This window comes from Bubalus kerabau, chromosome 17 (genome assembly GCF_029407905.1).
Source record: "Bubalus kerabau isolate K-KA32 ecotype Philippines breed swamp buffalo chromosome 17, PCC_UOA_SB_1v2, whole genome shotgun sequence".
Taxonomy (NCBI): Eukaryota; Metazoa; Chordata; class Mammalia; order Artiodactyla; family Bovidae; genus Bubalus; species Bubalus kerabau.
The window spans coordinates 11,110,213-11,133,451 of NC_073640.1; the positions used below are offsets into that span (position 1 = coordinate 11,110,213).

General features: G+C 46.3%; 1 protein-coding gene across 7 annotated transcripts in view; it reads left to right on the forward strand.

Annotated features, from left to right (window-relative positions):
* The first annotated feature begins 643 nt into the window (after window positions 1–643).
* The window catches only part of GAN (gigaxonin), a 57,067-nt gene continuing 34,471 nt past the window's right edge, over window positions 644–23,239 (forward strand). Inside the window, exons 1-3 of one of the 7 annotated variants that reach the window (XM_055553607.1) lie at window positions 842–978; window positions 11,093–11,194; window positions 12,292–12,385. Coding sequence is in view for 2 of the 7 variants with exons in the window: in XM_055553604.1 (XP_055409579.1) it covers window positions 812–978 (167 nt within the window). In the remaining 5 variants the exon portion in view is untranslated. Of the gene's footprint in view, window positions 979–11,092; window positions 11,195–11,442; window positions 11,535–12,291; window positions 12,386–23,239 lie in introns of those variants that run through there. The other 6 variants (XM_055553608.1, XR_008704350.1, XR_008704349.1 and 3 more) reach the window with 6 other exon arrangements.

Genomic DNA, 23,239 nt, shown 5'->3' on the forward strand with positions numbered 1-23,239 from the left:
TCTCCACGCAGCAGCTCGATCTTCGTGAAAAACCCTATCACGGTTCCTACCATTTATGGGATCAAGACCAACCTCCCGACCGTAAGCCAAAGAAGTCTCGCTTACGTCTTCAAGCTTCATCCGCTGCATCTCCCTCCCGGGCCCGCAACCCAAACGCTCTTTTCGGGGCTGGTTTTCTCGGATCTCTGTGCTCTTACCTGGGAAGCGCCTTTTCTCTCGTAAATAATGAAAGCTACACCTAGTGCGCCCTCTTTTACGTGCGGTTGTCTCACATCAGCCCGCAACAACACCTAAGAAATCATCTTCATCTTGCAGAAAGACAAACTGCGGATGGGCACCTTACCCATGGTCACACGGCTAGTGAGCGGAGGAACCGAGGCTCGGATTCAGATTCACGGCGCCAGAGCCACGGACTTAACCCTGGAGCGCCAGCGCACTCGAACACCCTTCCAGCGCTGCAGAGATAGCTCTCAGCCGCCGACCCGCGCCCAGGCAGCGCCAGTTCCGGGATCCGGGCGTTCGGAAGGGGGACGAGGCTTCTGATTGGCCGCCTCCGGCGACGGAGGGCGGGACAGAGAGAGAGGAGGGCACAGGGGCGTCGCAGAGAAATGACGCAACGCCGCGGCTCCTTAAAGGCGCCGGCCGCTCGCAGGGCGGACGGCGCAAGCGCGTTCCGGAGGCTCGGGCTGGATCTCGCTTCGCCGAGCGCGGGGCCGAGCGGACTGGGCGCGCGCCGAGCGCAGGCGGCTCGCGGGGTCCGGCGAGGCGACTTCCAGATCCCCCACGGGCGGGCGGAGGAGCGGGTGCCGCGATGGCCGAGGGCAGCGCCGTGTCCGACCCTCAGCACGCCACGCGCCTGCTGCGCGCGCTGAGCTCGTTCCGGGAGGAGTCCCGCTTCTGCGACGCGCACCTGGTCCTCGACGGGGAGGAGATCCCGGTGCAGAAGAATATCCTGGCTGCAGCCAGCCCGTACATCAGGTGAGGCGGGGGCCGGGCGGAGCCGCGCAGCCCCGGGCCCGGGGGCGGGGCGCGGAGCCCCGGGTCCCCAACCCCCGCCGGTCGCCGGGGTCCCCGTGGTCAGCTCTCGGCTCGTTGTGCCTCCCGGGAGACGCCCCGGCCGCCGGGCCTCACCCCCGCCCAGGACAGCCGCCCCGAGGCCCGGCCCTGCTCCCTGGAGCGGACCCTGGACCGCAGTCCCCACCGCTGCCGTCCCTCGCTCCTCGGGTCCCCGCCGCTCGGCCTCCGAGGCCCCCAGACGCCGTGCTGGGCCGGACCCGGGCCCGCACCCGCGCGCAGGGCGGGGCGGCGCTGGGGAGAGCCTGTCCCCTCGCCCGGGGCCCGGCCCGCGGATCCCGGCTTAAGTTTGCCGTTCGCCTCGGAATCGACGGGCGGTGGGCCGGGCCCTGCGCCGCGAACGCGGCCAGGGAGCGCCCCTCCCACGGAGAAGCCGAACACACGCCTCCCCTCCGGTGCGGGCAGAGGGAAAACCCATGGGATGTTTTCCTTAGGATGGACTGCCCGACCCGCCCCCCCCCCCCCCCACCCCCGCCCCACCTCCACTCCAGGCCCGGGCTCTTCGCAGAAGTGACTTTGCCACCCCTGTGGGTCCTCGTTTAAAAATAAGGGCAGTGTCTTTTAGACGGACGTTACAGTAAGCTGTCGCACATTTCGAAAGACTTATTGTAATTCTCAGGATGCTGTTATACAATCCGAGGACCATGATGAGATTTTAGCGATTTAGAGAAGGCATTTTAAAACGAAGATCAGCCTGTTTTGTCAGCTCAACTAACGAGGTGATTTGAAGGTGGATAGGACAGTGTTCATACAAGGGTATCACATCTTGCAGGGGCTGGTATGTTGTAGGAACTTCCTTGCAGACTGAGTTGCTCTTTTAATAAAAGATGGAGAAAATGCTAAAAGCTGGAGAAACTACCCAGTAAACTGGTTAAATATAGACTAATAGTAGAGAATGTCACTAGAATTGACAGGTCAGAAAAAAGGAAAATGATGTGTGCTGTAGACTCAATGCCTTGTCCTAGCAGACCTCAGCACACAAATTGCCTTTTAACCTGTGCGTTAAGAGACATCTGTGCCTCGTCAGAAGCATTTCAACTAATTTCTGGTAACTTCTGGCTCTTCCTGGCTCGCTTTCTTAAAATCTATTTGCACTGTGTGGATTTCAAAGGTGGGCTTGGGATGAGTTCATCTTAGTGTGGGGTTTCGATTGCTCACGTGACAGATAGCTCACGGCTGGCAGTTTAGAGCTTTTGAGCAATCAATATAAAATTGGGATCAGCAGGCTAGCATCTTCCTGTGTACAGAGAACTCCTTGTTTGAGGAAATGCTGAGGAAAACTACTTTAGATGCATTCTTGTCGTTCTGTAAGTGGCATCCAGCTGGCTTAAAAGAAAACCGTGAATCACCAAATACATGCTTTCTGTTCCCTTGGCATGCTTCATTTTTCTCCATAGCCCTTACCAAGATAATATACCCTGCATTTTACTCATTTACTTTGTGGTTCTTCCCCAACCACAGTGTAAGCTCCATGAGGCCAGGGACTTTGCTTTTGTTCATTTCCACATCCCTGGCATGCAGAAAGACCAGTGCCTGGTGGTTAGCAGATGAGTGGAAGCAGGGACTGCCTTCCTTTTTGCCACAGCCGACTGGACACGAGGGGACCAGTTCTGGTTCATTTCCATCTCAGACGCTCAGTTGTCTCTGATGGAGAAGAGCCCTGCACCTGCTTTGTGCTCCCAGCTTTCACTCTTTTTTGAGTTGTCAGTAGATGACTTCATCTCGGCTTCAGCCCACTAGTCTGATCAATGAGGGATAAAATGTGTCTTCCTCTCATTTAATCTTGGACCAACCCTGTGCAGAAATAGGTAACTGGGCTTTAAACCCCTCACAGGTCTGCACACAGGTCTCCAGAAGTATCACTGGCAAGGTATCACTGCTGTATCTGCCAAGTTAGGAAAGATGGGGTATCTGCTTGTAACATAGTGGCACATATGATAATATTCAGTAATATTAGTTTATACTAGTAGTAATTTAGGTGAGAAATATTAGTGATCATAGTAGCAGAGCCAAAAGGGACTTAAAACCCTCTAGTCCAATTCTGTTAACCTTCCAATTAAAAAAATGGAACACGGTGGGCATTAGTGGTTTATATTACAGTGAGGTTACCAGCACTTAGTGATTCAACTAGGATTAGACTCCAGGTTAGTGATACCTAGTCTCCTTCTTGTTTACCATACCAAGTTATAGCATTATTTGCGTTTAACTAGTCTTTGTGTAAACTCTCTTACTGACTTTGTTTATTAAGTACTTTCACATACTGTCTCATTTTGATTTTTATTTTCAGCCATCTTGCACAGTAGGTAGGGCAGTTATTTTTAACATTTTCTAGGTAAATATGAATTGGTCAGTATGTGTTTTTTCAGGGATTGATTGACTGCTGTAGGTTTATTTGGTCATTGAAGCTGTATATTTGTTCCTGGGGTTCTTTTAAAATTATCAGTCTCAAGGCTTCTTCAAAGTAATATGACTACTTTGTATTAGTATTTAGATACGAACTGTTTAATTTTTGATGCTGATTTTATTGGGCTTTTATAGTATCTCCATTTTGTTTGAGTGAAACTTGAAGGAGTTATAGTGAAACAAAATGAATTGGTATGTTCTAGAACTTGATGTTTCTTACTTTCTCTTTTGAAGCGTAAACACTTAGGTCTGCGATGTCATAAATGAAAGGATTGGGTGTTTGCAAATTTGGTAGTCTGAGCTTTGTTTCAAGTCTCCGGTTTGCCTGGTTTTAGTAAGTGTCATAGGTGTCTGAAGTTGTGTGGCTTAGAAACAATGTTATATATTGTTTCTGTATCATCAGCCAAGGGAACCAATCCAACTTTGTGGCACTAGGAATTGAAGCAAATCATTTGGCATAGTTTTTACTCCATATAAAAAGTCTTTTAGCCTAACTTGGTTTTAATCTTTTCCTGTGCTTTATCTTTGGTTTAGCATTTGTTTTTCCTCCTGATCGTCTTAGCACCAGAAGACTTTCATTGTAAAAGGAAAAAGGCAGGAAAACCTAAATTCAGCAACAAACTCCTAATGATCACCTGAAGGAAGGCTGGGTGGGGCATGTGTCACACCGCCCAAGATTGAGGCGCTCCAGGGAGGATGGGCAGAGACTCCCAGAGCTCGTCACTCCCCACAGCTTACCGTGGGATGCTGCTTTCCCGGCATGCCCTCTGCCCAGCACTTTCTCATGATCCCTGAATGGCATTTTCCCTTCGCTTTGTTGGCAAAAAAAAACCAATCTAAACGTAGCTGACGACCTTTAAGAATGATGACATTGAATTCAGAGCTCTAATGACGACCCACAGCAACCCTTTCCTTTCTCAGCAACCATGAGACCTTCTGGGAAAGGTTCCCTGAGGCTTGTAGGAAATTTCCTTTTCTCCTGAGTATTGCAAAGTTTGCTTTGCTTCATGTCTTAGGCTCTTCTCATTCTGGCACAATTCCCTTGATCTGGTGTGGAGTTCGCCCTCCTCTCTTTCATAAACTGTGGCTCTTCGGGTGTGATGTCTGTGAAAGAATTTGCAAGTGAATTGCCGTGTGGTTCTGTGGTGGTATAATAGGGCTCTGTACAGGTTCCAGTCCCATATCCACTTTGGGGAATTTTGGTTTTTCTAGGGAATCTGTTGGAACAGGAGTTTGTTTAGCTTTTAGTCCCAGAGAGTAAAGGAAAGAAAGATTCCCTAGAATTTGGACCCTGTGATAAGTTAGCCAACAGTAAGAATGGCGATTTCTGTCCCTTGTGTTTTGAGAAAAAGCTGGTCTAGTGGGTGTGGAGTGGAGCCATTGGGCCTAGACTCCAGCCTGGATCATCTTGGACAGTTGTGTGGGCCTTAGTCTGGTCTTCTCGTCTATGAAGTGAGGTTGATCGGGCTCTGTGCTGTTTTTGCTCTGCTCTGTGCGTCTGTCTCTGTCTTACAGCTCTATTGTGCCATCTGTAGTTTTGTTGGGTAGTCCAGTGGTTAAGATTCAGAGCTTCCACTGCCGCGGGTGCAGGTTCCATCCCTGATTGGGGAACTGAGATCCCTCGTGCTATGCAATATGGCTAAAAAGATTTTTTTTTTTAATTTTATTGCACATTGATGTTACAGCCTTCCCTTTGCCTTGTCATGCAGGACTTGGTTGCATATTCTGCTGCATAAATGTAGCTCTGTAGAGTTCTTTTGTTACGAGCGTTTATTTTATGCTCTTAATTTGGATGTGTTCCAAGGCCTAAGTATTGATGAGCCTGTTTTGCCGTTTAAATCTAAAATTTGACTCATAGATGATGCTGGTGAAACTTCTTAACGAGACTAATATGATGCCTGTGGGAGTCCAAGTTTCATGGGAATGTGGAAATTGTTGTCATCCTTTCCTTGGGTACTTGAAACCCGCCCTTTAGTTTCTGAGCACTGATGTCTATTAGTTTTGTCTGCTATGTGCAGAGCAAGCTTTCAGTCCTGAAGTCTCTTTTCTTTCACTTGTGCTTGAGTCTCAAAGCAGCTCATGAATGATTACAAAGGGTTTTGCATAGTGATTGTGACCTGTTAGGTTTCTTAGTCCTCACGGGTTCAGCTGGAAACTCCAGGTTCTGAGATGCTTACTGATCCTGAGCAATCTTTCAATCAACTGTACCTACTCATGCTGCGCTCTGATGGTGATGGAAAATAAACTGGGCTTGAACATCTTATTAATGGATCTAAGCCGTGTTTGGCCTTGTTTGTTTCTATCCGTTTACTGTAAGGCATCCCTAACAACTGCTTAAAAAGATGAAATCTGCCCTGAACAGCTTCAGTCACATGGTTCAAAATGATCATCTCCATTCTCCTCTTCCCCCTCCCCCTCCTCCGCCTCTCCTCCCTCTTCTTCCTCTTCTTCCTTTAGTATTGGATTAAACCTTGTTCTTAATGTGAGATTTTCCAAAACCAATATTGAAGCATGTTCTCTTTCAGAAGATCAAAGAAAGATTTTCTCAGGGTTCCTAAGAAAACCAAGAGCTTGTAAGTTGGAGGTCTAAGTTTAACATAGATTACTTATTTCAGCTGAAAGATACACGTGTATATATACAAGGCAGCGGTTGTCACTCTTAGTAGCAGCAAATGCTCTAATTCTGGACAGGTTCTCAGAAGGTTTCAAATGATGAAACAGATCAATAAAATTCTTGTTAGACTAAGGGATCTAACATTAAGAGAAGTGTTGAATGTTTAGACTTATTGTATAGCTTGCCCAAGACTTGTTACTTTGAGTAAAAAGCAGTGTGGCAGAGGTGCATCTTTAAATCTGAGCGCCATTGAATGCCAGCTGGTAAGCTCTCCCTGTCTTAACTGTGCCCTCTGGCTTCTGCCTCTTCTTCCAGTTGCCATTTTCTTCTGCAAGTTCTCTTCAGTGTTCTTAAAGTAATTTTTATTATATAATTTAGAGAGTTGAGCAAAGTGCTTTTCCACATAGGAGTTCTGGCTTCACAGATTTTTTGTTGTTCAGTTGCTAAGTGGTGTCTGACTCTGTGCCACCCATGGACTGCAGCATGCCACGCTCCTTTGTCCTCCGCAATCTCCTGGACTTTATTCAGATTCGTGTCCATCGAGTTGGTGATGCCATCCAACCATCTCATCCTCTGCTGCCCCCCATCTCTGTCTGCCTTCAGTCTTTCTCAGCATCACGATCTTTTCCAATGAGTTGGGTCTTCGCATCAGGTGGCCAAAGTATTGGAGCTTCAGCTTCAGCAGCAAGTCCTTCCAATGAATATTCAGTGTTGATTTTCTTTAGGATTGACTGGTTGATCTCCTTGCTATCCAAGGATTTAGGTTTGGATAATACAGACCAAGCATCCAGATTATAAAACCACCTTATCCGCTGTTTAAACTATTAATCAGTCTGTCTCATGATATCAAAGTGAGGCTTAAACTCTATTTATATTCCATAAAGAAAACATAATTAGGACAAATAAGGAGTCGTTTTGCTTCTGAGTCCTTTGGGGAGTGGCATCATCCTTTGGAAGAACACAAGTCTATCATTTTGTATGCTCGAGCTATGATATAAATGAATAATTTGTAAGTTGGGATTCTAGGTTAAGGGTGGAGATGCAGGGTGTGAGTGTGACAAGGAGCAGGTTAGGTTGCAACCTTGAATTCTGAGTGCTTCCCATGGGTTGTCTGCCTCCTAAAACAGGATGGGTCCAAAGAAGGAAGGCGATCAAAGGCTCTAGTAAAGCTGGCAAGCACAGCTGTGTGGAGGGTGAAGGTAGTGTGTCCTTCTAAATGTCCTTCATCGCTCAGCTGGAGTTCCTGACCCCTGTGCTCAGAAGAGCGGAGACTGAAGTTGTCTTCCTAAGCATTTATTGCCAAAGAATGTCTTCACCGTAGAATGATGGTCTAATGTTTGCTGCTTTCAATTCTCTATGGGAATAAATTGTGATTTTTTCCCCTTCCTTTCAGAGATTTTAGGAAAATAGAATACTCTGGGAAAATAAGATCTCAGGGAAATATTTTGTTAGATAAAAGAGTTGGCCTTCAGGCAATAAAGCTTTAAGAGGCAGCGCGCATCAAAGTGGAAGTGGGGAAGACTGCTTTTTAAAAATAGACTGTTGTAATGGGGTATAGACCAATACAATGTGCTTTTTTTTTTTTATAGTTAATGTGCTAATGGATATAGAACTTTAAATGTACATTTTTGCTCATAAGTATTTTGTGATTCTTTTTAAAGACCATTTGGCACTTGCAATTTTTGTGTTAACATGAGTAGAAATATTGTAAAACATAGTTTTATAGTCACATTCACATTCATCAGTAACCAAGTGCCTCTGCCTCTGAATAATTCTAAATTGTCATGTATTATTGAGCTCAAAATATTTTCAGACCTTTGTCACTTGAATTGTACAAAACAGTCAGTTCTCTGAATTGGAGAAACCTCACATTTAAGGTGTGAGTTTGGTCTGCATCTTATCTACCACTTTGAGCCCATTCACTGTGAGTGGCTGGCAGTGTGAGGAGGTGGGATTGGGAAGAGCAAGAAAATCCTTAGAAAGCAAAGTCAGTGCTCACTGTTTGCTGCTCTGTCCTCGCTAGAGCCCACTTCTGCTTCAGTGGGCTGAGTTGGAGGCCAGCAGAAGCCATCGTTGTCTTGAATGTTTCATCTGTTAGTCACAGGAAGAGTTTCCCACAGCCGTCCAGCTTTTCCTCCTCCTGTGCTCCAGCTGGTGTGGGAAGTTCAGACTTAACTCTTGCCGATTAGAGACTTCCTGCAGGTGGTTGGTTGGTTGGTCCTTAGGTTTATTTTCCTGCCTGGCTCCTTAACACTGGTGCCCATGTGAACAGAGCTGCCTTTGCCTGGAAGGAATGAGGCCTGCTGCTTGCAGACACACCAAGATTCTCGTTTCTCTCAGTCCTGCAGTGGAGCAGAAGCAAAGGAGAGGCTCTGCTGCCTTACTTCCTGTCTTTTTACCTGTTGATGAAGCGGGAGGAAAATGGGCATCACCGTCACAGCTGTCAGAACATTCTTTAGAAATGCCATCACCCTTTAACCCATGTGCTTGTGAGCTTCTTAAGTTATCTTTGATGTTCACTTAATTTTACACGATATTGTGTGGTGTGGTAGTACCAGAATTTCAAGAACGGAAAAAGAAGAGATTGATTTTATTTTCAGAGGAGTTACTTCTGAAAGTCTGCTCTAAAAAGTGTACTTAAATGACTCATCTAATCATTCGCTACTGTGTTAGTAACCCCCATTCATTACATTTACAGAAACAGCTGTTTTTAAGTAGAGAATATAGATCCTTGGTCAAAAGTTTCCTAAATGCTTGCTCATTCATTAAACTTCTCTTGAGCACTGCATTTATGCACGGTGCTGCCATGTCCTGGGCCTCCAGGGCTCTGGATCCGTGGACTTCGGCTGGCGAGGCAGACAATGAAGAGATCTCGTTACAGAGAGATGTGAGGGGTGGACCGGGGTGGGGTGGGGAGCACAACTCTGAGGAAGAGCTGTCTAACCTGAGATCTGGAGGGGGTGTGGAGGACGGAGAGTCAGTGTGGGCAGAGCTGGGGGCCACAGGGAGAGCACAGGGAACCGAAGTGCTGTGATCCGAGTCACGATTGGATTGGAATACCAGCCCGAGGAGATGATGCGCAGTTGGTGGAGCTGCAGGAATCCAGACAGGGGGCAGCAGGGCCTCGTAGCCGAGGTCAGAGCGGTGTGCACACTGCCCCCACCAAGGCCCAGCTCCCGCTGGAACACTTCCCAGAGGGCTGTATGTTGGGAGCTGGCTGGGCAGGTGGCAGATACAGGAAAGGGACCACAAACTTTTTTTTCCAATATAGTTTAGTCTGTGTGAGATAGTTTAGATTTTATCAGAAGAGTTTAGGTCAGGCGTTGATGAGAGTCATTTTGGAGGGTGCTGGAATGGTTCATCATGCGAAATGCTGGGCTGGGTGAAGCACAAGCTGGAATCAAGATTGCTGGGAGAATACGCAATCAGATATGAATCTCAGATACACAGATGACACCCTTATGGCAGAAAGTGAAGGACTAAAGAGCCTCTTGATGAAAGCGAAAGAGGAGAGTGAAAAGCTGGCTTAAAACTCAACATTCAAAACACTAAGATTATGGCATCTGGTCCCATCACTTCATGGCAAATAGATGGGGAAACAATGGAAACGGTGACAGACTTTATTTTCTTGGGCTCCAAAATCACTGCAGATGGTGACTGCAGCCATGAAATTAAACGATGCTTGCTCCTTGGAAGAAAAGCTATGACCAACCTAAACAGCGTATTAAAAAGCAGAGACATTAGTTTGCCGACAAAGGTCCATCTAGTCAAAGCTATGGTTTTTCCAGTAGTCATGTATGGATGTGAGAGTTGGACCATAAAGAAGGCTGAGTGCCAAAGAATTGAAGCTTTCAAATTGTGGTGTTGGGGAAGACTCTTGAGAGTCCCTTGGACTGCAAGGAGGTCAAACCAGTCAGTCTTAAAGGAAATCACTCCTGAATATTCATTGGAAGGACTCATGCTGAAGCTGAAACTCCAATGCATTGGCCACCTGACATGAAGAACTGACTCATTGGAAAAGACCCTGATGCTGGGAAAGATTGAGGGCAGGAGAAGAAGGAGACGACAGAGGATGAGATGGTTGGATGGCATCACTGACTTGATGGACATGAGTTTGAGCAAATGTCAGGAGTTGGTGATGGACAGGGAAGCCTGGCGTGCTGCAGTCCATGGGGTCACAAAGAGTTGGACACAAATGAGCAACTGAACTGAACTGAGAATGGTTCAGACAGGACATAGGAGTCCCCTGGGCTTGGCTTCATCAGTGGAGTTGGAGTGGCTGGAGTAGAGGGATTAGCAGTAGGACTTGGTGAGAAAAAGGGAAGAGCCAGGAGAGCCCAGGTTCACGTCCTATCAGTGAACAATGCTGGTCGTCATTTACTGGGCATATGAAGGACAGCTCTCAAAGACTCTGGCAAGTACAGGCTCCGTCCTCAGAGGTTACAGCTCAGGTGTGAAAGGACAAAGTGTGGAACCGAGGCTGTTTTAATGGTACAGATACTTCCAGCCACAGGCGTTCCGAGGAGGAGGGGCCGCTTTCTTGACCCTAAAGGTGCCAAGGAGGAAACAGTGGAGCCTGGCCTTGGGGATGAGTTAGAGGTAGAGGGCTGGGTGGGGCAGGTGAAGAGAGGGGCAAAGAGAAGGGTCCCGGTTAGCACAGGTGTGCGTGCAGGGGCTCAGGTGTGTGCTCACGATGGTAAGCACGCCGCGCGGGCTGGACTGGGGGCTGGACTGGAGTGGTGGGAAGTGCGGGTAGACGGCCAATTGAGATGGTGTTCTCCAGAGCCCAGCCAATTCGTCTAGAGTTTTACTCAGTCGTTCAGCAGTGGTATTACACCAGTAATGGGAACAGGGCTGTGCTCTGAGAAGGTAGTTTGGTGGTGGTTTGTTCCCAGGGCCACAGAGTTGCTGACTGATTCAGGTCAGCACCCAGGCCCCCATGTCAGTCGTGGCCAAGGTAGACGTTAAAGGAGAAATCAACCGACTGCTATTTGGATGCAGGAATTAGGCTGAAGGAAGAAGGAAGAGCTAACAAGTTTTGAGCCCAGCTGCCTGTGAAGAATGGGGAAGACTACGATCTGTCTCTGAGGCATCCAGTTCAAGGTAGCGTTGCTGTAGAAACACTTTAATCAGGCTCTTCTAGTTGCAGCTTCTACAGAGGGTGACATATCTGTGAATATATGCGTTTCTCATCTCTGCCTCTCTTGACCTCTCGCTTTTTATTCCTTTCCATCCTTCAGGACCCAGTATCCCTTCTTTTGTAATATTTTTCCCGTTCTGCCAAATAATCACTCCCTCCTACAGGCTTCTCTGTGGTGGATGGTGTGTACCTTCAGTGCCGCACGTGTCTGTCTTATTCAGTAAGGAGAAACAGAACAGACAGATGGACTGGGTGCCCTTAGAGCGTCTTTTATCTCCAGGGCCAGAGGCGCTAGATCCATTAGTAAGTCTGTAGGTAAGAGAATTGAGTTGCCTGCAGTCTAAGGGCCGATGAGGAAGTAGGAGATGAGAGTTCAGGATGCTACGTCTTACTTGGAAGTGAGATGAAGCTTTTGGCCGAGGCGTTTTACTATATAACTGAACGTGTATCGGGGACTGGGGGAGAGGGGCAGAATAAACCATCTTAGGACAGATTTTAACCCAGAAGAGAGTCTTGAGTTTTGTACCGCTTTAGATGGCGCAATCAAGCTCAACAAAGTCCCATTTCTGGTGCCAAGAAACCTGGGAGCAGGAACCAAATTCTTTCTTCAAAAGTAGTAGCTCCAGAGAGAGCGCTTTTGTCACAACACGACTAAAGAATTAATAGAGAAGCATTCATTCCCGTGACAACATTTTGGAAGGCATTTTCAGCCTCAGGTTGTTTAGAGACATTTATTAACAGATTATAAATGAAGGAGGCGCCAGAAACAGAAGAGCATTTTGAGATGCTGAAGTGAAAGTCATCGTGAGCTGTCTCTCATTTATTAAAGGGAACTGAAAGGGCAGTGGTGGGCTGCGGGGGTGGGGTGGGGGTGTATTTCAGGCCATAGTGGGTTTTTGTTTTCCTACTCCCACTATCTTTTTTTTTTTTTTTTTTTTTTTAAAGAAAAGTTTCTTAAGCATCGTTTAATGCTTTGGTTTGAACTGCTTTGAAAGGAAGAATACAAAGACATGAAAATACATTCATATAAATTCTTACTTCTCCTTTGAATTTAAATCAGGAGTTCCATTTTGCCTTGGAAAAGGCAGACCTTCATTCTGACTCTATGAGAAGAGGGAACAGAAAGTGAGGAGAAATACGGACCTACTTCTGTGGTAAGAAATTTCAGTAGTATTCAGCGCCATTTGTGTGCAGCAGCAAAGAAGAACCAGATCCACCAGTTTTTAATTAGAGAAGACTTGTGAGAGTGCCCCCAAGAAACTCTCCAGTGGTCCAGTGGTTAAGACTCGGAGCTTCCAACACAGGGGTTGTGAGTTCGATCCCTGGTCGGGAACTAAGATCCCACGAGCCATGTGGTGCAGCCAAAAAGAAAAAAGAGTGCCCCCAAACCAAAGGGGTTTCCTCTTGAGATGGCCGTTTCCATGGGCTCTTAAAGGTTACAGGAGGAGCCTCTTCTAAGCAGCACCTGAAAAATCCTACCCGAGTAGAAAATCTGGAACTGTTTGACAGGTTGAGGCATGAATGTCTTTCTTTTATTTCTAGAAGGCCAGGGTGTGACCAGAACAAGGAATCAGGCTTGTTTCATCCTAGAAGAATTTTCTGCTTCTTAAGTTGCTGCGTCATGGTTCTGTCTTTGAACTCATCTTAAAGTTTTAACATGTGTTTTCAAACCTTGTCTTTTAAAAGGTACATTTTTATTGACTGCTTTACTTTGAAACATATAAGAACTGGATTTACATTTTAAGAATCTTTTTTTTATACAAAAGGTCTTATGGGAAACCACATCAGAGTTCAGTTCTTCACATCTCCCAGAGCTCCGGTTCCGATCAGTGCACTAATCCAGTGTCACAGTTGTGCGCTCTCTACACACACGTACATATGTAATTTCTGATTCATCGTTTCATTTGAAGTCATTTTGTATCCCTCTTATATCTCAAGGTAATGCCCATAATCATTTTTAACAGTTAGCTGTTATGACATCATTGCTGTTCCATATAATTGGCCTCATCATTCCCCTTTGACCTTTTAATTTTCAGTTCTTTTTTTTTTCTCTCCTGAATAGTAGCACTATAAACAAGTTAGAAAAAAAACAAAATTCTTGGTTCTTTTTTCTTGTATTTTTTGTGGGTAAACCCACTTTAGGGACTTTGTCCCAGGCATATCTGTATCTGAAGATAGAGCAGATTTGTTCTTGTTATATGAGACCAGATTACGGTCCAGGAAGACTGGATTATCATATCAAGACCCTGACAGTATGTATCTGACTTTTTTTTTTTCCTTTATATTTATTGCCACTGCCTGGTCACTTTTCCAGGTTGTTTCTCAAAGTTATTACTATTTTGCATAACATTACTATTTTGTTAGGCTGAATTTTTAAATGTTATATGTTTGCTATTGTGAAAATATTTAGAGCAGGGTTTGGCAAACTTTTCTCTAAAGGGTCAGAAGCATTTTAGGCTTTCCAGTCTGTATCCAATCTTGGTCACATATTCTTTGTTTCTTGTTTCAACAACAATCTTTTAAAATATAAAAAAAAATTTTTTAGTTGAAAGGGCATACAAAAACAGGCTGTGGTTTGTAGTGTGTCAGCCATGATCTAGAGTATCTTTTTAAAATTTGGATATGAAATCTTTAACTCTGGAGATCGTCTTTAGTGCTCTTTACATATTGTGTGATGATCTGCATGCCAGTCTTTAGAGAGCAGAGGCTGACAGTCAAGGTTAGTCTTCCCTGGCTCTCTCCCCCTGCCCCCATATTCATCTCTTCCTTCTAGGACATTCTGTAGTGTATCCTTTTCCTTGTCCTTAAAAAAAAAAAAAGGTAATTTTCATTCCTTTCTGGCTCCTTTTCCTGAACATAAAAGTATGCTTAAGTCCTTCCTAGCACCCAGTAATAGGCAATGCACAAATGTTAAATAAATGCTTCTGATAAAAGCAAACACACTCTGCATCCTCTTCCAACAAGTGCACGATTTTCTTGACTTTGTGCCGACAGTCTGTGAAGGAAGTGTGTATGTATCTCGTCCTTGGTCTCACCTCCTGCTCCCCTCTGCCCGTAGGCGCCTGTCTTCTCACTCCATTAAAACTGTTCTTCTAAAATTACTAAATATAATGGCCAAATCAGGTAAAAAACAACATTTTTTTAGAGTTGATTTACACTGTTGTGTTAATTTCTGCCATACAGCAGAGCGATTCGGTTACACACATACAGACGTTCTTTTTCACTGTGGTTTCTCATGGGGTAGTGAGTAGAGTTCCCCGTGCTGTTCCGTAGGGCCTTGCTGTGTGCCCACTCCATGGATTAGAGCTTCCGTCGGCTAGCCCCTGCCGCCCACTCCACCCTCCCGGCGCCCCGCCCTCAGCCACCAGCAGTCGGTTCTGTCTCTGTGTCCGTTTCATAGATAGGTTCGTGTGTGTCCTATTTCAGAGTCCACGTGTAACTGATACCTTATGGCATTTCTTTCTCTTTCTGACTTAAGTGAAAACTTTTAAGTGCCTGTCCTCCTCGACCTGTCTGCTGTGTGTGTCATTCTTGGTTTACCATGCTCTCGACACCTCTTGTCCCATCCCCCAGCCTCCTTTTCTGGTCCCCCGTCTGTCCCCAGACGTGGTGCGGCACCGGCTGTGTCCTCGCCCTGCCCTCTCCCCTCCGCTGTCTCATCTCCTCCTCTGGCCTGAGCCCCAAGCGTGTCCATCTGACGGCCAGGCGCGCAGCCGCCCCAAGCCCAGCCCGGCCCGCTCCCTCTCCCCCCAGGCGGGTGGTCCTTCGTCCGCTGTGGTGGCTGCTGTCCTACCAGGCTCTCCAGGAGGACCTGGGGAGTCCTCAGGGAGGCCACCTCCTCCCTTTTCCCTCAGCGTCAAGTCAACGCCAAGACCTGTCGTGTCATCCTCTCAAGTCTCTGGAAGCCGTCTCCTCTCTGCCATCGCCGCCACTTGGGTTCGAGCTTCCACTGTTTCTGAGTTGTGGCAGGCTCCCTGCTGGCCTGTCTGCCTCTATGCTCAGGCTCCACCCGTCTCCCAAAGCTGCCGCCAGAGTGATGTTTCTAGAGTGTAATTAGATAATGTTCGAAACTCCAGTGTCTTTGGGGATGTGGTTGATTCAGGCACTGGGGCAGGAAAAATAGACTGTGTGCCTAAAGTATTTGTGCCAGCAAGTAAGGAGGGGCTCAAAAGAACATAGAGGCTTTTAGCAGGAACATGGAGCTGCCGTGAAAGAAGTCTTGATGGCCAAAGCTGGAACAATTTGAGCAAGAAAATGAATAACAATAACGTTGGATTATAATCCATAGAATAAAGAAACACTGATGTATCTGAGGATGGATAAAGAAATAAATGGGGGAGAAGAGACAGTCCTTTCTTATAGAAGAAGCTCAATTAGTAGATGTAGAAGCAGGAATAAGAGAATCAGAAACTGCCAGTTGAACACCACGTTAATGCTGCCGGCAAGAGCTACCGGTGGCAACTAAAATTAGTGGGCAAGAGTTTGAGGAGAAAAAGGATATTTGCATATTCTCATCTTAGCTCCCCCAATGTATTTATTAATTACAAAGGGGACAATGGTAACTTAAAGTGAAGAAACCCAACAAACATCACCTAACCAAGTGGCCATGGTTAAGGTCAGCAGTAACAACACATTGACATCATGTTCTCCCTGATGTGAAGGACACAGTGGCAGTCTGGTAGTGTCCCTGCCAGAAATGCTCAACCTCAGTCTAATCATAAGAAATTCAGTTCAAGTTCAGGGACATTGTACAAAGTAATTGACTAGGGCTCACCAAAGTGTCAGGTCTCGAATGGTGAAGAAAGATTGAGGAAGAGGCGCAGGTTAGGGCCACAACAGCTAAGTGCAGTTTGGAACCCTGGGTTGGGTCCCAGAACACAGAAAGGACATGGGGAAAGCTGCTTAAATCTGAATGAACTTAATAGTATTGTGCCAGTCTTTATTTCTTAGCTTTGGTCATTGTACTAAGATTACGTGAGTCAGAGGAAGACAAAGGTCAAATGATGTGGCTTATATGTGGAATCTAAAAGATAAGGATGTAAATGAACTTATTTACAGAACAGAAAGAGATCCACAGAAATAGAAAACAAACTTATGGTTACCAAAGGGGAGAGGAGGGATAAATTTAAGAGTTTGGGATCAACGTATACCACTACTACATATAAAATAGATAGACAATATGGACCTGCAGTATAGCACAGTATAGAACTCTATTCAGTATTTTGCAGCAACCTGTAAAGGAAAAGAGACTGAAAAAAAAATATATGTATGAATAACTGAATCACTTTGCCGGACACCCCAAACTGACCCAACATTGTAAATCAATGCTACTTCAGTTTTAAAAAATTAAAAATAAAAACTTTTTTTCTTTTGAATGTTTTGTATTGGGGCATAGCTGACTAACATGTTGTGATGGTTTCAGAATACAGCAGAGGGACTCAGCCACCCATGTACACGTGTCTACTCTCCCCCAAGCCCCCATCCGGGCTGCCACGTGACACTGAGCAGGGTTCCCTGTGCTGTGCAGCAGGTCCCTGTTGGTTATCCGTTTAAACACAGCAGTGTCCATGCCCATCCCAAACTCCCTAACTATCCCTTCCCCCTGGCAGCCGTAAGTTTGTTTTATAAAATCTTTTTTTTTTAAAGATACTGTAAGTTTATTAACATTAGTAGATATGCTCCATGAAGGGTATACAAGAACCCTACAACTTAAAACTTTCCCGTGAGTCTAAAATTATTTCAAGTAAAGAGGTTTCTCCATTTCCCCTCCAGGTGAAGTGCAGATTCTCCCGCATGGTCTTTCAACTTGGGTCTATTTGATTTCTTAAAATTCATTTGAGGTTCAGTTTCAGTTCAGTCGCTTAGTTGTGTCCGACTCTTTGCAACCCCATGGACTGCAGCCTGCCAGGCCTTCCTGTCCATCACCAACTCCCAAAGTTTAGTCAAACTCATGTCCATCGAGTCGGTGACGACATCCAACCGTCTCATCCTCTGTCATCCCCTTCTCCTCCTGCCCTCAATCTTTCCCAGCATCAGGGTCTTTTCAAATGAGTCAGCTCTTCTCATCAGGTGGCCAAAGTATTAGAGGTTCAGCTTCAATATCAGTCCCTCCAGTGAACACCCAGGACTGATCTCCTTTAGGATGGACTGGTTGCATCTCCTTGCAGTCCAAAGGACTCTCAAGAGTCTTCTCCAACACCACAGTTCAAAAGCATCAATTCTTCGGTGCTCAGCCTTCTTTATAGTCCAACTCTCACATCCATACGTGACCACTAGAAAAACCATAGCCTTGACTAGACAGACCTTTGTTGGCAAAGTAATGTCTCTGCTTTTGAATATGCTGTCTAGGTTGGTCATAACTTTCCTTCCAAGGAGTAAGTGTCTTTTAATTTCATGGCTGCAGTCACCATCTGCAGTGATTTTGGAGCCCAGAAAAATAAAGTCAGCCACTGTGTCCACTGTTTCCCTATGTATTTCCCACGAAGTGATGGGACCAGATGCATAATCTTCGTTTTCTGAATGTTGAGCTTTAAGCCCGCGTTTTCACTCTCCTCTTTCACTTTCATCAAGAGGCTCTTTAGTTCTTCCTCACGTTACTACGTGTTTTTGTCCAGAACAGCACAGGGCAGTGGCGTGTCCTGGGTGCATGGTATCAGGCCCAGGATAGCCACTTGTCCCGACGTCGTCAGTGTTGGTTTGATCACATGGTTAGAGATGGTGTCTCCTGGGTCAATCTCACGCCTCGTTGTAATTAACATGTAACTTAAGGGGTGCGACTTGGAGGTTATGTGAACATTCTATTCCCCACCAACTTTCCCTCCCTAGTTTCAGCATCCGAGTACCCTGTGTTACTGTCACTCCTCCTGTATTTATTAGTCAAGTCTCCTAAATTTTAGGGGTAAGCAGCTGGGCAGGAAATCAAACGATTACCACGATAAGGACAGTGGAGGGAGAAACAGGCTTTCAGCAGACTGGGACAAAGCATTTATTGTAGAACAAAGGAACGGGTACTTTATCCAGAGGCTTCAGATGAGCAAGTTTAAAACTCAAGACTCCTAGAAATGGCCGGCACCATTTCGTTTCACTGACATTAAACCATGGTTAGAAGTGGGGCTGGTCAGTTTCTCAAGGGTGGGGACCACCAGCTGGTTGAGGTCCAGTTTTTAAATCCATGTCCAGTGCTGAATGCCGTGCAAAACAGAGTCACCATTTTTATGGGTTTGGTTTTTGTAGTCTGTACATCTTTCCCTCTGGCAATTGCTGCATTTCTGCAGGAATAATTAATGTCCCCCACGGTCATGTGCACCCACTGTCCCGCCCTCCCTGTCCCCCAGACTCACACCCTGACTCACACTCCGCAGTTCCCTTGAGCTGTCCCTGTTTGAGGGCCACTTCACACTTTTCCACATTCTCTTATTTCAGGAGACATCATCTTCCCTAAGATAGATTTCTCTTTTGTTCAAATCACACGACTCTGGAAGGCAGATATTTTGTGTTTTCATATTTCTTCCAGATATTGATGTCACTGGATGTGGTTACTCAGAGCAGATCTAAATATGAAACACTGTATTTCGTCTTCAGAGCGGATGATGTGATAAGAGGAGGAAAATGGAAAGCGTTTTTGTGAATCCTCGCAGGCTCTGGGTCGGGGCGGTGGTCAGGGCGGGTGGAGACCGTGGAGGCATCCTCTGCGATGAAGTGGCTCTGCTTCGGCCTCATTACTAGGGGCTGGGTGGGTGGGCAGACACCCAAACAGTAACCTTTGGTTTCCTGGAATCCTTTTCTAAGCTTCACACGTGCCCATCACTCCATAGCTGCTAATTTTCTGCGCGGTGCACCAGAGCTGTGCGGGGATGGCACTGAAGCAGGCAGTCAGGCTTATGCACAGAGTACAGGCCTCCCCTTCAGCCAGTGTCCATTTGAGCCTCAGTACAAAGGCCGATGATTTCCTCGGGGGCCTCTGGGTGGTGGAACATTTGAGCTTTCAGTTCTTGAATTGCTGAGTGCAGCACACCCGGGTCGGAGGCTGGCGAGAGCGCCGCCTTCCCCCAGTGTGGACCAACCCGCGGGCGCTGTGCGGGGAGCGTCCAGCTGCGTGGCTGGGGGGTAATGCCGCTTCTGAACACTGGTGCTGCGTTTGTTTTAGACCCAGATGAGCACAGTAGCTGATCACTGCAGCGCCGAAAGCCCTGGCTGTGTGCTGTTACCAAATCCCTGATGTTTCCCACAGCCCCTTCAGACGCTCGATGGGGTAGAGCAGGGAGCCAGAGTCCTTGCTTTCAGAGGCGTAGGCATGAGACAAACACCATCTATTTGATAGTGGCAATTCTAGGAAGAGAAATAAAGCAGGGAGGGGAAAGGGGTGTTATTTTAGATAACACAGTACCTGGGCCGCTCTTTGTGGGTGTTACTGGAGCAGAGACCTAAAGTCAGTGAAGGATTAAATCTTCCCCTAATCAGGCAAGTGGGAGGCAGACAGAATATTCCAGGCAGGAGGGCACACATCAGACTAAGCTGGGAAACTTTGAAAATATACACTGTCTTGGACCTGACATCATCGGTCTAGGACCTGCTTTATCTGTAAAAAGCTCTCCAGAAGATTCTGGGAAGCAGGTTGGGGAGCTGCTCTTAAAATCCATTAAAATTATGAGTCATGCCAGGATCTATATGAGGGGAAAAGTTTTGATGGTAAATAAAAACCACACTCTCTCTGGGTGAAAAAAAAAAAAGACTTGGATACAGAGAGAAATGAGTAGAAATTAAGGAAATAACAAAGGAAAAGAAATAACATTGGACCCACTCTTGTAATAATGTTCAGTTCTTAAGAGTAATAGGGAAATGTGACCCTGCTCCCCATTTCTGGTTTTTTTCATGGCACCCCCTGCGCCGGTGGCAGTTCCCAGACGGGTCACACAATACCATGACCTGAGCGCTCTCTGGTTTTTCTCCTCACTGCCCCTTGCCTTTGCAGGGCCCTGTAGGTGGAGCGTCGTGGGGATCAGCTGGCCCGTGTAGGTCCAGGTGCCGTGTGAGGGAGTTACTAGAGGTTGTTGTTTGCGCCTGCTTCGTATCCCACTGTGCACCCCAGGATCTCCTCGGGCCTCCCTCTGGGACACGTGGTCACGTGTCAGGCGTCTGTGTAAATGCATGTCTCCCGGGTGGATGGAGTTCTCAGCGGGTGGGAGCTGGGAGATAGACAGGTTCCTGCATTCCCAGCCGCCAAAAAGCAAGCCTTGTCCTGAGAGGATGCCGTCGGTTGATGGAAATATTGCCTGCACATACGTAGTTCATGAAGTCAACTGGGACTAAAAAAAAAAAAATCATTTGAAAAGTAGACTTTCTTTTTAGAGTGAATTTCATAGGAAAACTGAGGAAGAGAGAGGTTCCATAGCCGCCTACCGGCACACGTGCAAATCCTCCCCCACCAGAGGGGAACCTCGGTCACGACCGACGACCCTCCACTTCCCCATCACCACCCAGGGTCCATGGTTGACACTAGGGTTTACCCTTGGTGTGCATTTTGTGGGTTTGGGCAGACGCAAGATGATCAGTGTCTACCATCATGGTAGTGTACTGACCAGTGTCGCTGCCCTGAGATTCCTCTGCCCAAAAGGCCCATTTTGGGTATGGCTTTTAGGAGCTCATGAAGACTTGAGAGGGGGTGTCCGTAAGACAGACTCCCCGCAGTGCAGACGTCATCAGGGGGGCCTCCGTGGGCTTATGCACTGCTGAGCCCGCCACCCTCTGCTCTTGGGAGCTGCCCGGTTTGACGGGAATCATTGGAAACAGTGTGAGTAATGCCCGTGAACTGCCCTCCCTGGAGTTCCTGTGAAGCATGACTCCCTGAGCATTGCATTCTCCTGTATCCTGAGTAGGTTTCTTTGCTCTTATTGGAGACTAGCCTTTGCAGCTGAGGGGAAGAAAAGTCACTTAGATGTCTTCTGTGTCACTGTCCCCTCAAATCCCAGAGTCAGTAATGTCTGCGCTGAGGAGGAGGACCAGACCTGATGATCCCGGTGCTCGTTTGGACATCTAGGCTCAACTGAACTTTCCCAGCCGTTGGAAGCCAGTTAGAAGAGGACAGTGTATAACCAGCAGAGGACTTTGCTCTGTTACACTTATTTAAAAGTCATGGACCTCTTTCATAGATGTAAAACTGAATAATACCAGCTTCTTTATTAGGCAATGACTTTTTTCTTATTATACCTCTTTTCAGTGTTGTCAAAAGAAAGCAAAGCTGATTTTATTTCACTTCTGTTTAATAGAACAGAAAATATGTGCTTGCCCAGAGAGTAGGTAATTGGAGGGAAAAGGAACTCACACCGCGTCACCCACAGGAGGCATGTTATAAATCCTCGGAAACAGATTGAGTTGGCTGGACTGTATCATCTAGGACTCAACAGATGCGTCTCCAGAGCAGAGTCTCCACAGTAACTCTTGGGTCTGTTTCAGCAGTTCAGCCCAGGAGTGTTCAGGGATGGGGGAGCTCTCAAGTCACCTCATTTAACCTCTTCTCTCTACAAACAGGAGAGCAGGGATGGTGAGGGGGGAGCGCCTTGCCCTGGAAACAGAAAACTGGGCAAGAACGCGACAGGCATGGATGTTTATATCTGAGCTCCGGCAGCCCCGTCTTAGAATACTCCCCACTATTCCTTGTTGTAAAGAGTCTTATGAAACTCTCAAAGTGATATTTTAAGACTACTGCAGCTTCTGGGAGAGTTAGTTAGTTGACGTCACATAGTAATAAAAGCAAGGATATTGTGACTTCCGATGGATGAATTCATGTATGATTCCAAACCTGGGGCAGAGACAGAAAACAAGAGAAGAGGGAGAGCAGCAATATAGGTACAGTCCATTATCTGTAAAGTAATCCACAAGGATATATTGTACAACACAGGGAATATAGCCAGTGTTTTATAATAACTGTAAATGGACTGTAACCTTTAAAAACTGTGAGTCACTATATTGTGCACCTGTAGCTTATAACACTGTACATCCACTGTACTTCAATTAAAAAAGGAATTGATTTACCTGCTATTATATATGGACTGGACTTCCCTGGTGGGTGGTGAAGAAGCCACCCACCAATGCAGGAGACCTGGGTTTGATCCCTGGGTTGGGAAGATCCCCTGGAGAAGGAAATGGCAACTCACTTCAGTATTCTTGCCTGGAGAATCCCATGGACAGAGGAGCCTGGTGGGCTACAGTCCATGGGTCGCAAAAGAGTCGGACACGACTGAGCGACTAGACGACAACAACAAATATATGGACTAACTATAGAAACAAAGCTGTCAGTTATTAGCTCTTTGGCTTAGCCTTTTCTTTTTTAAAATTAACTCATTCAGTCCAATTCATTGAATTCTCGGTTATATGCGATATGTGGCAAGGGAGATAGAAACGATGTGCAAGGTGAGAAAGTTCTAGATTAAAAAGGGAAAGTATGGAGGAAATATGTTGGTAGATATTGGGAAAATGAGGGTACTTGAGGAGACAAATGTGGAACAATGGAACAAAAACTGTAGAGATTTAGTTGGGAGATAGGGAAGTGAAGACAAAAGGAGGAGGAATAAGACAAGTTTATAAGGTTTATCGGTGAGAAAGGATGGTGACTATCTAAGAGATGAAAGAAGGAAGTCATTGCGAATGGTCATGGGCTGTGAAGCAAGGCAGTTTCACAACCGGTCTGAGCGACTCGTAGCGTCTCAGATGGGAAGGGACTAACAGCCAACTTTGACTACATTCCTGACAGACAAATGGACATCAGCCTCCTGGAACCTGCAGACTGGTGATGGTCTGTGAGTTTTCACCTGGCCGTGATAATATAAGAGGGACAGGAAGGTGGGAAATTTTGGATCTGAATTTAAACCGTAATTAAAGTTTTGTGATTTGACCCTCAGACATTTAAGGACTTCAATAGTACAGTGATTCAGTTTTCACGGACTCTGAAAAGGGTCAGATTTTATAGACATCTGAAATGGTCAATATTTAAGGAAGTCTTTTTTTTTCTG